The 13910-nt window shown below is 48.3% G+C and overlaps 1 protein-coding gene across 1 annotated transcript in view; it reads right to left on the minus strand.

Moving 5' to 3' along the window:
- Positions 1 to 13906, minus strand: part of ABCB10 (ATP binding cassette subfamily B member 10) — a gene marked incomplete at its 5' end in the record, with an annotated part of 33388 nt that extends 19482 nt beyond the window's left edge. Inside the window, 3 exons of the mRNA XM_029919335.1 lie at positions 3548 to 3750; positions 4235 to 4435; positions 13807 to 13906. Coding sequence (XP_029775195.1) covers positions 3548 to 3750; positions 4235 to 4435; positions 13807 to 13906 — 504 coding nt within the window. The remainder of the gene's footprint in view (positions 1 to 3547; positions 3751 to 4234; positions 4436 to 13806) is intronic.
- Between the last annotated feature and the right edge of the window lie 4 nt (positions 13907 to 13910).

Below are 13910 nucleotides of genomic sequence, written 5' to 3' on the forward strand. Positions count from 1 at the left end.
ACACCACACGGGGGTGATAATGACAAAGGTGCTGAAGAAAGGCTGGAAATACTCCACCTTCCAGCGCTGGCCCGTGGCGGGGACGTGCCGTGTGCACTAGCCCATGCTGTTGGACAACAGAGGAGGGGAAGGCAGGGCAGGAGTGAAGGAAGGGGGCCGTGCGGCTCCCACTGACCCAATCACACCAGGAGTTCTGTATTCAGGTCTGCATCCCCTCTGAGGCCCTGAACCGCCAGAGCAATGTGTGGCACTGAAATGACCAAGATGGCAAAGCCACCACGAAACCCCATATCAATTGACAATCAGATAAAAGAGGACTGAGCAGGGGATCGGATTCACAAGTGGAAGAAGAGTTGGAGCTGTTTCCAGGGCCCAGAGGACTGAAGTCTCAGCAGGAGGGATGTGGACTCAACATGAGAACTTTCTAACAACTGGAGCTGCTCAAAGAGGAAATTATCAACTTCTGTAGAAATAACATAACGGTTTTCCTGTCAACCCCACAACTCGGTGATTGGATTTAAATGGCACCAGCCTCTCTTCAACACAAATTGTTAAAATCCGCCAAATCTCATTTGCACAGGAAAACAGTATAATCAGCATAAGGCTTTCTTAAAATGCTGAGGAAAAGTTGCAGACTGAAATGTACAGTGATAAATGGACCGGCCGATCAGTCATTCGTTTGCTCATTCTACAGCCCGTTACCAAACGCCTACCTATGGCACACACTGTTCCAGGCACCTGGGAGACAGCTGATCCATGCAGCTTTACAGAGTGAGAGCTGGGCAGCAGATGGGTAAGAGAGAGACAGGATAATCTCAGGTGTCACACAGTCTCAGAAGAGCGAGTGCTCTTCAAATGTTAGCAATGTTAAGGCCCGGGAGCAGGATCATGGCTGTGGCACCTTTGGCCATTTACGGACTGACCCACCCTGAGCAGACAGGTCATGCAGTCTGGCAGTTTCCCAGCAGGTCGCCAGTTGGCCGCGTGCAGGGGCAGGGATGCAATCCAAGCAGGCCTCGCAGTGCTGGGGCCTGGACAGGCAGAGCTCGAGCAAGCCACCTGCACGGGGTGTCCTCGGTGGAGAAGGATGGCCCTCAGAATGTCTCCACACCGCCTGCTTCTCTGTGCTCTAGCTCTATGCTTGACCAGAACCCTCTGAAGCCAAACACAGGCTCCTGTCACCAAAAAGGAGTGTTGGAATAGCAGGAACACACGTCTTAATGTAGGAAGGAAGTGCCTGTCATGCAATTACTGATCTTGCAGTCTAGTATAGACACTATTAGGTTCTTGTGAGCAGGCTTATCGGAGGTCAGGTCCAGGGGGCTTGTGAGAAACTAAGAATACTGTTGTTCCTCCAGGGCTAAAGGCCAGGTTCCAGAAGATGCTGCCTCATGCGGCTGAATGTTGGTGCCCCCTGCAAATTTATATGCCGAAGCCTTAACTCTAGTGCAGCTGTATTTGGAAATAGGGTCTCTAAGGAAGTAATTACAGTGAAATGAAGTCATAAGGGTGGGGCCCTGATAGGATCAGTGTCCTTATTAAAAAAAAAAAACCAAACACCTAAGAACATGCACTCTCCACAGAAGCAGGGAGGAAAGGCCATGTGAGCACATGTCAAGACGGCGGCCGCCTACAAGCTGATAGAAGAGATCTCATAGTGAACCAAGTTGGCCAGCACCTTGACCTTGGACTCCACCTCCAGAGATGTAAGAAGTAAATCTCTGTTGGTTATACCACCCACTTTGTGGCACTTTGCTATGACAGCCTGAGCAGACAAAGGCCCTGTCTGATTAGCCACCGGACTTCTTCTGAACGGCCTGAAACTGTTACAGGAAGAGGTTCCCAGCTTGCCTGGAACCCAGAACGATCACTATTTAGGAATGATGCTTGAGTGCATGACGGCTCTTCTTAATAGACATGGAATTTCAAAGCGGCTTTCCATTTCATAAAGTAGATCTGACCGGCTCAGGTTGGCAGTATGTCCTTCTGCTCTGGACTGAGTGCTGCATGGGCGCAAAGAAGACAAAGACCCAAGCTCTTCCACTCGGGAGACGGGATCAATGAGGACCTCCACCCCAGGGACCTAGGCCTGCACTGCTTACAATGACAGGGCCACCTGGCTGCCACCAATCACTACACGTGTAGCTAGTGTGACTGAGACACCAGATTCCTAATTATGTTTAGCTTTAACTAAAATTTAAACTTAAAAACCAATATTCCATTTCTATTCAGTTACTGGTCAAGTTTTAAGTATGTCTGGAAAACCTGGTATGTCAATCTTTTTTCAATGGCAAATTTTATAAAATCTAAATACAGATGAAATATTTCCAATGAAAATTTAGCATCCAGATTCAGATGCTCCATGAGTATAAAATACACATTGGATTTTGAAATCTTAACATGAAATAATAGTATTAAATATCTAATTGATAATTGTTACAAAAATTACATGTTGAACTGGTACTTTGTTATACTGGGTTAAGTAAAATACATTATTAAAATTAATCTAATCTTGGAGGCACCTGGGTGGCTCAGTCAGTCAAGCATCTGGTTTTGGCTCATAGTTTGTGAGTTCAAACCCCGTATCAGGTTCTGTGCTGACAGTGGAAAGCCCACTACCGATTCTGTTTCCCTCTCTCTCTGCCCCTCCCCCACTTTCTCTTGCTCTCTTCTCTCTCTCTCTCAGAAATAATAAGTAACATTTAAAAAATTAATGTTATTTCTTTTTGCTTTTTAAAATGTGTCTACTAGAGGGGCACCTAGGTGCTTTATTGGTTAAGTGTCAGAGTCTTGATTTCAGCTCAGGTCATGATCTCACAGTTCATGGGATAGAGCCCTGCTTTGGGCTCTGTGCTATCAGCTTGGGATTCTTTCTCCCTCTCTCTCTGCCTCTCCCCGGCTTGCTCTCTCTCTCTCTCTCTCTCTCTCTTTCAGAATAAATACATAACATTTAAAAATAATAATAAAATGTGGCTACTAGGAAATTTAAAAGTACCTATTAGTTTGCATTACATTTCTAGCGGCCAGCAGCGCAGGGCTGAGGAGGGTTTGGAGGAGTGAGGCGAGCAGACAGGACGGTGCTCAGGCCGCCCGGCTCGGACCAGAAAGAGGCTGCGGGCGTAGAGAGAGCTCACTTGAATGGAGCACAGACCTACTCGTGCACAGGATGGAATTTTTCCCCGTCCTTAGGAGACGGGGAAGGGAAACCATCCCTTGGCTTGTCAAGACAGCACAGAGTTTTCTGCAGTTTTGGTGGGGCAGGGGTGGGGGTGGAATGTTAACTTACTACCTTTCCTCTAACCACAGCTTGGCGCCCAGCCGGGCTCCTTCCACCTGTTACTGTTTTCTGCAACATTCTTTCACCCACTCTTAGAGAACCCAGGCAGTGATGTAACCTTTTCTAAATGTCAACGATCCAGGCTCCAAGGAGACACTAGGCTGCGGGCTCTGCGGTGCACCCCTGGCTAAGTGGCTCACAGCTCACCCCTGACTGAGAGGCCTGGCACCGCCCAAAGCCCGGACATGACGCCGGCCGGGGCCGACCTACCATCATGCCAATGCCAACAGAGGCCTGGGCCCCGGCCCGGAGCCCGTCCGACAAGTTTTCTGTCACCGAGCGTCCCAGGAGTGCGGTGTCTGAGGAGAGGCGGTTGATCAACTCTCCAGTGCGAGTCTTGTCAAAGAAAGCAACCTCCTGCCGCAGAACAGAGGAGAAGAGCGAAGTTCTCAACCTATTCACGATGCGCTGACCTGCAAAAGCAAGTGAGAGTGACATCAGCTGAGTGGCGTGCAGCCGGCTTGGGGTCGGCCCCAGGGCCCTGAGACTTCGGTGGCAGTCACAGCCTGCTGACAGCCAGGCCTCCCGTGGAGAGGCTGCAAGCCAGCCCGGTGCCAGGGCCTCCTGGAGGGGAGACCCAAACACGGGCAGAGCAGCTGTCTGCCGCTCCCTGGGTAAGGCTCGGACCTCAGGCCTCCTGCCCACAGGCCGTGTTCTCCAACCTTCCACAAGACAGGTGGCTTCCTCAATTCCATCCACATACTGGGGGGTTGAGAAGAGAGTGTCTGATCTAAAAATACCTGGAGCTCCCACACCTGGCCAGACACAGGGCTCTATCCCCGCTGGAGGTGACTGTGGGAGAAGAGGAGCGGGGGCCTGGGGCACACGGAGCTTACCCCCATGGCCCTGCTACGAGCACCCTGGAACACCTCGCTCAGCAGGACGAGGGCCCCTCACCTGAGGTCTGCATGAGGTAGACGCGGACGGCGTTGGCAGCGGCTCCACACAGGAACACGCCGCTGAGCGCCAGGCAGAGGCGGGTCAGGTGGCAGCTGGAGTCCATGGTGGGGTTGGTGTAAATGACATCGATGATCTTGCCCAGGAAGAAGGGGGCAGACATGGTGATGACACTGGACATGGCCAGAAACCCGACTGCGGCTGGAAAACACAGGCGGCTCTCAGTCTCAGGGGCCAAACCCACCGCGCCCCAGGAGCCAGAGAAAACAACTTCTGCTTTTGCCCAGGTTTGATCACGCCTTCCTTGCCAGGAATATCCAAGAGCTAACTATGAAAATCTGGAGATCCATTCTGGCCTCCCTCCCTGCCTCCTGATCTTGCGTTCATCTAAGGTGCCATTTTCCCTATGCTCACGCTATTTGTGGTTATCCCCTGGCATCTGCACTGGGGGTTCGCTTGAAGAGCAAACAGCGCAAGTAAATCAATCTCTGAATTACGTTATGGTTGCTGTCGCCCATTACATGTGATATGTTCCTTCTTTTTTTTAAATTTTTTTCTTAATGTTTTTATTTATTTATTTTTTGAGAGAGAGACAGCGTGAGCAGGGGATGGTCAGAGAGAGAGGGAGACACAGAATCCAAAGCAAGCTCCAGGCTCTGAGCTGTCAGCACAGAGCCCGATGCAGGGCTCGATCCCACGAACCGTGAGATCATGACCTGAGCCAAAGTCAGAGGCTGATATGTTCCTTCTTAACCGCACTGCTTTGGGGGGTGACACACCAGAATACCATTGGACGATAGACAATAACACAACTGTTAATACACCTAAAAAGACAGTGGGAGAGAGTCTTAACAGAAAGGGAAAAAACCGAGAAAATCCGATCAGGAACAACACATCAAACAGATGAGTGCATGCATAATGAGGGAATGAAAATCTACACTATGAAGATATACCAGTTTTCATCTACTGGATTGCAGAGATCAGAGTTCTATAACACACCGTGCTGGGGAAGCTGTGGGAAAGAGGCATTTGCACTGTTAGGGTGTGCAAAGTGGCGCAGATGCGATGGAGAGCGATGCGAACGTATCAGTTACAATGTGGATGTACATTCCCTTTGATCCAGCAATTCTAAGATTTTAACTTCTACATATACTCCTCTAAGTGTATGCAAAATATGTACACTCGCGGATGCTCATTACAGCATTACGTATACAGCAGAACATCCACAAATGGGGAACGAGTTAAATCAATAAAGAAGCATTTATTTTATGAATATTATACAGTCATTAAAAGGAATGAGGCCAACTCCATAGGTAGTGATGTCAGCAAGAATCCCAGTTAGTGAAAATAGCCCAGGACACAGATGTTAGCACTTTCTTGTTAGTTTCTAAGTTTCCGTACAGACAGGACACCTCCAGGAGGGTAATTAGAAGCAGGTAACAGAAATTCCTTCTTAGGCTTTGGGTGACCGGGGGGTTGGACATGTGCCACCGCGTACCTTTTGAGTTTGGTCCTATTAGGAGCCTAGCTAGTGCCAGCACTGCAGAGTCAATGCCGAGGCTTCTAGATGAGCACAACATGCACGGGGCCCCAGGAGACGGGACCTCTCACACCCTGCGAATACCGACTGCTTCTCTCCATGTTTTAGCACTTCAGTCAAAGGTATTATTTCCATGTAACTTTAATAAAAAGCATATAGATTGTATTATTTACAATAGCAAGTGTCCATCCACAGAAGAATGGATAGTGTGGTGCACACACACACACACACACGGTGGAATATTACCTAGCCATAAGAATGCACGGGGGCTGCTAAGTAAGACACGTCATAAGGAACCCCATTTCCCTGGGGTTCCGCCCGCGTGCTCCAGAGAGAAGCGTCCTGACGAGTGTGGGGTGAACCCGGGGGCTTTCAGCAGCGAGTCTCCCCAGTCCACTCTCTCTCCTGCAGAGGCTTCCACGGGGGCAATGTATGTGAAGTGCTAGAAGGTCCATTTCTCCCTCCCTCCTCCTGTCTTCCAATTTAGATTTCTGATTCCAAATCAGAATGTGTAGTTTGTGAATGGAATGCCCCAGGATTTAGATTCTGAACTCTAGTTCTGACACAGTACCTTTGCTATAATATGGATGGACAGAGTGGGTATTATGCTAAGTAAGACATGTCAAAGTAAGACAAATACCATGATTTCGCTTATATGTGGCATCTAAAAAACAAAACAAATGAACAAAACAAAATATTTTAGACTCTTAAATACAGAGAACTGGAGATTGCCAGAGGGAAGGTGTGAGGGAGTACTGAGAAACAGATAAGGAGATAAGAGGCACAGCTTCCAGTTACAAAATAAATAAGCCACAGAGATGAAAAGTCCAGCCTAGAGAATACAGTTGATAATATCATAACAGATGCTGTTTGTTGGCAGATTCCGACTACACTTATCCTGGTGGGATGGTGCAGAGAATAGAGCTGATGATTCAATAATATTATACACCTGGAATAAATGTAACTTTGTACATCAACTATACTCCAATTAACAACATTTTTTTGTATTTAAAAACAAACAAAGAGTAAACTCAGTGCCAACGGTGATTTAGCTGGCAGAACTCTGGAATAGGGAGCCAAAGCAGGGACATTCCCACAATGGCTCTCTTACTTCCTGGAGGCCTCCTGACATCCTGTTCTGGAGAAGACTTCCTCCAACAACCTTCTCAAAAATACAAGTACCAAGCACTGCCTGTCTCCCTCCCTCCTCCTCCTCCTCCTCCTAGCACCTGCCACTGTACGGCATTCTAAACGTGTCACTTGTTTTTTTCTACTCTCCATTAGGACATGCAAGATTTTTGTTGCGTTCACTGCTGTACCCCCACCACCTCCACCGCCTCCAGGGACAACAATAAACATCTGTTGGATAAATGAACAAATAAATTGAACTGTGGTGAAGAAGGCACCACAGTCCACCAGCCCAAAGTTCCTCAGTCAGCCTAACTAGGAACGGAAGATCCGATTCCTCTGAGAGTCCACATGGAAATGATTCTTTGCAGAGCCAGAAAGTTCCTGTGTCTAGCTTTATATTGCACAATCACAACTTAACTGAATAACACGAACCTGGCGAAGGGCCGTTGCATTTTGATGTAAGACCTGGGGTCCTGTTTCAAAAGGCAACACTCCTGACAACAGAGCCCAGGGGGACTGAAAGCCACCAGGCATAGAGGACATTTCCCTGGGGTTCCGCCCGCGTGCTCCAGAGAGAAGCGTCCTGATGAGTGTGGGGTGAACCCGGGGGCTTTCAGCAGCGAGTCTCCCCAGTCCACTCTCTCTCCTGCAGAGGCTTCCACGGGGGCAATGTATGTGAAGTGCTAGAAGGTCCATTTCTCCCTCCCTCCTCCTGTCTTCCAATTTAGATTTCTGATTCCAAATCAGAATGTGTAGTTTGTGAATGGAATGCCCCAGGACTTAGATTCTGAACTCTAGTTCTGACACAGTACTACTAATGATTACAAAGAGGAAAAGAATTTAGTTGACTCCAAACTCATTCTAGGATATCCCCTTTTTCCTTAAAAAAAATTATCAGCTTGTTTTATTGCTATTTGTGTCCTTCTCCTACAAACTAAATATAGACAAAAGTAAAATAAAAGATTTTTTTTCAGCTTTCAGTTAGATGGATTCTTTTTAATGGAGGTTTTCTTACATACCATTATCTTTGATATTAATGAATACTTTAGATTTGAACCAGAGCTATCATTTCAGATTCCTCCCTAAACCCAACATGCCAAGTAGACTACAATCCTTCTGAAAATTTTCTCCAACTTTTTTCGATGGTTAAGCCTCTTTCCTAATGGGACCCTAGCAACTGTTACGTAGCTCTTGACAGATTTCATCAGGTAGCTTTCTATTACCCTCATTCAACTGAATCATGGCATCCAAAACATGAAAGGAATATTCTGCAAAGGGGGGAGGGAAGAAACCCTAAAACGCAGAGTTGACTCATGAAAGCACAGAGGTGTGGGGCGGGTGGAAGAAGCTGGGCTGCATGGCCACCACCCGTGGGACATGGTACCAATCTTGGTAAAATTTGTTTAATGTGTATTCATTTATGAGAGACAGAGAGACAGAATGTGACTGGGGGAGGAGCAGAGAGAAAGGGAGACACAGAATCCGACGCAGATTCCAGGCTCAGAACTGTCAGTACAGAACCCGACGCAGGGCTCGAACTCACAAGCTGTGAGATCATGACCTGAGCTGAAGTCAGATGCTCAGCCTACTGAGCCCCCCAGGCACCACGTGGTACCAATCTTTTAACGAGTCATCTGACCATCAGGCCAGTACAGCTCTCACCTGCGTCATTCCAGGACTAAAGACGAAGCACAGAAATAGGGCCCCACCACGGTCGAAAGCATTTGATAAGCATTATTTCCTTGCATCTTCCCAACACTCCTCTTACCCTCAGTATGTCAGAGGAAATTCAGGCCAAGTGGTGAGGGCACCTGCCCAAGGTCACCCAGCTCATATAATGCAGAACCCCATCTGGAAACAAAGCCTTCCTTGTCCTCCTACATTCCACGCAGAGAAATAGGCAGGAGCCTGGGGTCAGGGCAGGCCAGGAAGCAGAATGGCTACAGGACAGAGCTGGGAGAGGGACCTCGTGGTGCGAACCAGGAGGCACTGAGAAATGAACAGGTGGCAGCTCAGGATTATGAGGTGGAACAGGGAACGCACAGTACTGGAGGCTAAGAGGCAGCTTTGCGTTGTAAATGTCCCACTCTGGCTGCAGAGCGAAAGGGGAGAACTGGAGGCCCCAGGACTGCAGACCGAGCCTGCTTACAGTATGCTGTTTCACTGCTCCAGCCAAGGGGGACGGGGGAACTAGGGTAGGGGCAGAGGGGGCAAGGAAGGTGGCGAGGACTGGAGATATTTTTAAGAACTAGGCTCTAAGGGATGCGAGAATTGGCCAGATTTGGGGAGCAAGTTGGGAGGGTAGTTCTAAACTGGGACCTAGCTCTGCCATCTAGCTGCTTGACCTCCAGTGAGTCACTCAACCTCTCTGTGCCTCAGTTTCTTCATCTACAAAATGGCAATAAAAATAATCTCTCTTTCATAGAGAGATCACAAGGAGAAAATTAGGTACATATATGGAAAGCAGTGGTACAGTGCCTGACATTCAGCACACAATGCACAGCAGACACCACTACATGTCGTCATCACAGGGAGTCAGGGTGGCTCTGGCTCCGGCAGGAGGTCCGCACGGCAGTCCACGCTCTGAGAGAAGTGACAGCACAAAAGGCAGTTTTGGGGAAGTGACTTTGGTGTTCAGACTTGAGTTTTCAGGCATCTGTGAGACATATCCATGGAGGCAGAGGGGGTATCATGGGGAGCAAAGGGGTGGAGGATTCTCCAGGTTCGAGGGCGAGGTGAAGAAACCTGGCATTTGAAGCTGGATAGGGAAGGAAATGAAGATGCGAGGGGCTGGCCAACTGGCAGGAAGCAGAGCCTTTGGGAAACTTCTCAGGTTCTTGGAGCAATCTGCAGAACAAAGGCCTTCCAGACAGTCAGCACAGGCCACTGAGGCCATATTTGCAAGGGGGGGCTGCCTTTGCCTCCAGCACTTGCTGGTCAGTGGGCAGCCACCTTTGTCATTTTAAATCTTCTAATTGCCACATTAAAGGAGTAAAAGGGAGTGGGTAGGATTAATTTTAACAACACACTTGATCCAATATATCTAAGTTATGAAACAACATGTAGTCAACATAAAATATGAATGAACCTTATGATGATAGTTCACTGTTTTTTTCACGGTAAGCTCTTTTAGAATCTGGGACGCGCTTTGCACTTAAACCAATGCTAACATGTTCCATAGCACAGCTACCGAACGCTAATGCTTTCTCTGAAAGCTGGTGTTCCAGAGCAAACAAGCATGCCTGGCTTTCTGGAGCAGTCTCCATTTCAGAGGTACAGCCTCACTGTGCCAGCAGTACTGTCCTTGTCAGAGCCTCCATCCCGACAGGGGCTTCAGGAAATAGCTGTTCTCCGTGCGGCTCATCCTCTCCTTGCTTACTCTATTCGCTGGCTTTATCACTTTATTCTTTTTTATCACTTCTTAAAATATAACTCATAAATTCAGCAAAAGCTCCTGGTGGCCATGAGGTCTAAGAAGGGTCCTAATCTCAAGCCGCACAAGCCTTTATCAGTGTTTTAAGTGAGAGGCACCCTCCCAGCCCCTCCACAGAGGCTTCAACTGAATGGTGTAGGTGGAGGGGTGGGGTGTACCTTGCACACTGTAACCAGGAGCCTGCCTGCAAAGAGTAGGCAAGGCAAGCCATCTCTGTGCGCCGCTGCAGGCTGGCAAGCCGTCTCTGTGCACCCCTGCAGGCTGGCACTGTAGTCATAACCTCACAGCACCCCAATGGCTCACACAGCTCACTGCTGAGATCAACTTACACAGTGTGCACTGCGCCTAACTCGGTGGGATGGTCGGAGCCCTCCATAGCCCCCCTCTATCTGCCAGGCACAGCAAGGGGCTCTGACACATTACTTCTTATCCCAGCAGTCCACCAGGGGCTCTACAGCGAGCTCCTGTGTCTTTGAAGACTGCCGTCTGGCCAAAGTGATAAGAGAAGAGTTATCAGTGAGATGGCAGCCTACCACTGTAGGCCACAGCTCTCGGAAGACGGCTGAAAATCCCTCCAGCAGGTGGGCGGCAGGGAGGGGGCCCAGAGGTGGGCAATGGGCTGCGGGGCCTCTGGAAGGCCGAGGGTGGTGGTGGGGGAGCAGGGATGACTCGAAGACCGCTCTTGGCACACATCTGGAAACATTTCAGATGGTAGACCCTGATTCTAACGTCTCTGATACAAATTACTTGAGACCCAACTTTTCTTTCTTTTTTTTTATTATTTATTTTTATTTATTTTTTTTTCTCCATAATATTTTATTGTCAAATTGTTTTCCATACAACACCCAGTGCTCTTCCCCTTAAGTGCCCTCCACCATCACCACCACCTCTTTTCCCCCCTCCCGAGACCCAACTTTTCTAGTCACACATGTCAGGTGGCATACTCAGCAAAGTGCTGAAGATGGATGAAAATATCTTTAATCAGAACTATAACTGTACTGTTAAAAAAAAAAAAAAAGGATGCTTGCGTTTGTTTTCCTAAAACTCAGGATGTTAACATTGGAATTCCTTCCCTTCAAACTCAGTTTTTTTTTTTCTTGGTCTCTTGATTAAAACACACACACAAACACACACACGGAGCTCTTTATCTGCAGCATGTCAAAGAGATACGCCAACATCTGAGGGTGCCCTCATGATGACAAGTTACAAATTAAAGATGACATGACACCCTACTTCCTCTTAATCCCACGAATACCAACATCCAGATTGGCTTCAATATATCATATATAACGACTTTTAAGGAAACCATATGTCCTGGTAAGGGGTTCATCAGATTTCCTCATAAGATGCAATATGTATTTATTATCTGTTTAAAAAAATTAGTGAGCCAATCTCTGCCTCGTTTTCTCAGATTATGTGTTCACAATTATTCAAGGAGGCAGATGAAAATAGCTCTTCTTAAAATAAAAGGAGGTGCAGCTCCTGCTTTACTTAAAGCTGTCTTCCTAACACACCGGCAGGTAGCACATGTGGGAACACAGTAAGAAAGTCCAGGCATGGCGGCCAGGAGAGAGGCAGGGCTGGGCTTCCCAGGGTGTGGAGCCCATGCGGGTACCAGCAAAGCCAGACACCCAAAACCCTTCTCGGTGCCTAATATCTCAGAAATAAAACAAAACTGGGAACCTCGGTGGCTCAGTTGGTTAAGCATCCAACTCTTGATTTCAGCTCAGGAAATCTCGGGTTGAGAGATGGAGACCCCTGTGGGGCTCTGTGCTGACCTCGTGGAGCCTGCTTGGGATTCTCTCTCTCTCTGCCCTTCCCTCACTCACACGCGCGCGCGCGCTCTCTCAAAATAAACTTTAAAAAAAGCCTGGTTTTCCTTGCACTCACTTTGAGCTGCATGTGGGAACGGCAGCCATACCCTGCAGAGTTCAGGGTCTCTATATTTGGGACTCAATCTGGGCCTGGTTGTGCCAGTATTCATTCTTCCATCTCAGGCACTCTGAGCCCCAGCTCTCAGCTGCACATTTGCTACGAACTAGACAGAATTAGACCCAGGGCCTGACTCGAGCAGCTCACGGCCCAGTGAGATCTTCTAGGCTCAGAATGTTTTTTTAATAGAGTAAAAGATCTTTATTTCCGTCAAAATCTACATACAACCGACTAAGCAATGACATAAATTCTTTGTACCTCAGCGATACCAAGAACTCCCCTGAGCTTCAAGTCCATAAGAGGTGAAGCACCCCTCCTCTCTCCCCCTGCTTCACAGCGCCACCCTGCCCTGCCTCGACAATGACGCTCTTGGAAAATCTTTTCTAAAGCAGGGGGTTTGCAGCAAAGTGTGTGGGATCCTCACTGTTTCAGGGGCTGCATCTGACAAGTTCACAGGCCTGGCCCCCAAGCCCTCACCACCGCTACAGTTTGGTCTCTAGTCATATCGTTTCATTTGTTTCTTCTCCACTAAGCTGGAAGCCCATTTCTTTCCGCTCACCAATGCAATGCTCGCCAAGCACAGAGGGGCTCAATAAATATTTATTAAAGAAATGAAGATTTAGGGAAATCTCAAAAACTTGTAAATCTTAAAGGGCCCTTCCTTGCATTTAAACATTTCCCCAATTACGGTTAAAAATGAGGAGCTATAGAAAATTGTTTTTAAACCTTCATTTTGGGGCGCCTGGGTGGCTCGGTCAGTTGAGTTTCTGACTTCCACTCAGGTCATGATCTCCCAGTTAGTGGGTTCCAGCCTAAGCCAGGCTCTGTGCTGACAGCTAGAAGCCTGCTTCAGATCCTCTATCTCCCTCTCTCTGTCTCCCTCGCTTACACTGTTTTCTTTTCTCTCTCTCTCTCTCCCCCTGAAAAATACACATTTTAAAAATTTACTTTCATTTCTTTTCAAAATTACTCAATCGTGATTTAGTTGGGTTTTGGTCTATAGTTTCTCAATGTTTCTGGAGTTTACAGATCGCTTAATGTAGCCCGTGTTTGATTCTGAAGAGCTGATAACTTCCTATTTACCATTCAGGGAGGCAAAAAGCACATGAAACAAATCTGAAAGGTTTAGACTGTTTTACTTCTCTTGGCAAAAAACTGCTATTTAATTAACTTGCCTAAGGCAAAAAAAAAAAACGTTTTTAAGAAGTAGTATAAGTGAATAATACAAAACAGGTATATTTCTGGCTAGAATACATTTTACAATGCAAGAAAAAGGGGGAGGGAAGCCAGCCCGTTCTGACAGTGCTGCCCAAGCAGACCCAGCGGTTCTGATAGCGGCCGCTCCGCTTGGATCAGGCGTCAGGCTAAGAAAACAAACATAAAGCACAAAGTGAACCAACCTGAACGCTCGGCAACGCTACCGGGGTGAGCGCTCCCCCACCCCAGCGCCTCCCGGCAGAGATCCTGGGTGAGAAGCCGGCGCGTCCCTCCTCGAGGTGAGCGGGCCGGCGGAGGGACGCGCCCGGAGAGCCCTACCTGCCAGCCTCCCGCGCTCCGGATGCGCCAGCCCCAGGAGCTTCCGGGCCTCCGAGCCCCGAGCCGCCGCCGAGCGCGTCCGCCGGTCGTCCTCGGGAGCCGCC

Source organism: Suricata suricatta, chromosome 2, assembly GCF_006229205.1.
Source record: "Suricata suricatta isolate VVHF042 chromosome 2, meerkat_22Aug2017_6uvM2_HiC, whole genome shotgun sequence".
NCBI classification, from domain to species: Eukaryota; Metazoa; Chordata; class Mammalia; order Carnivora; family Herpestidae; genus Suricata; species Suricata suricatta.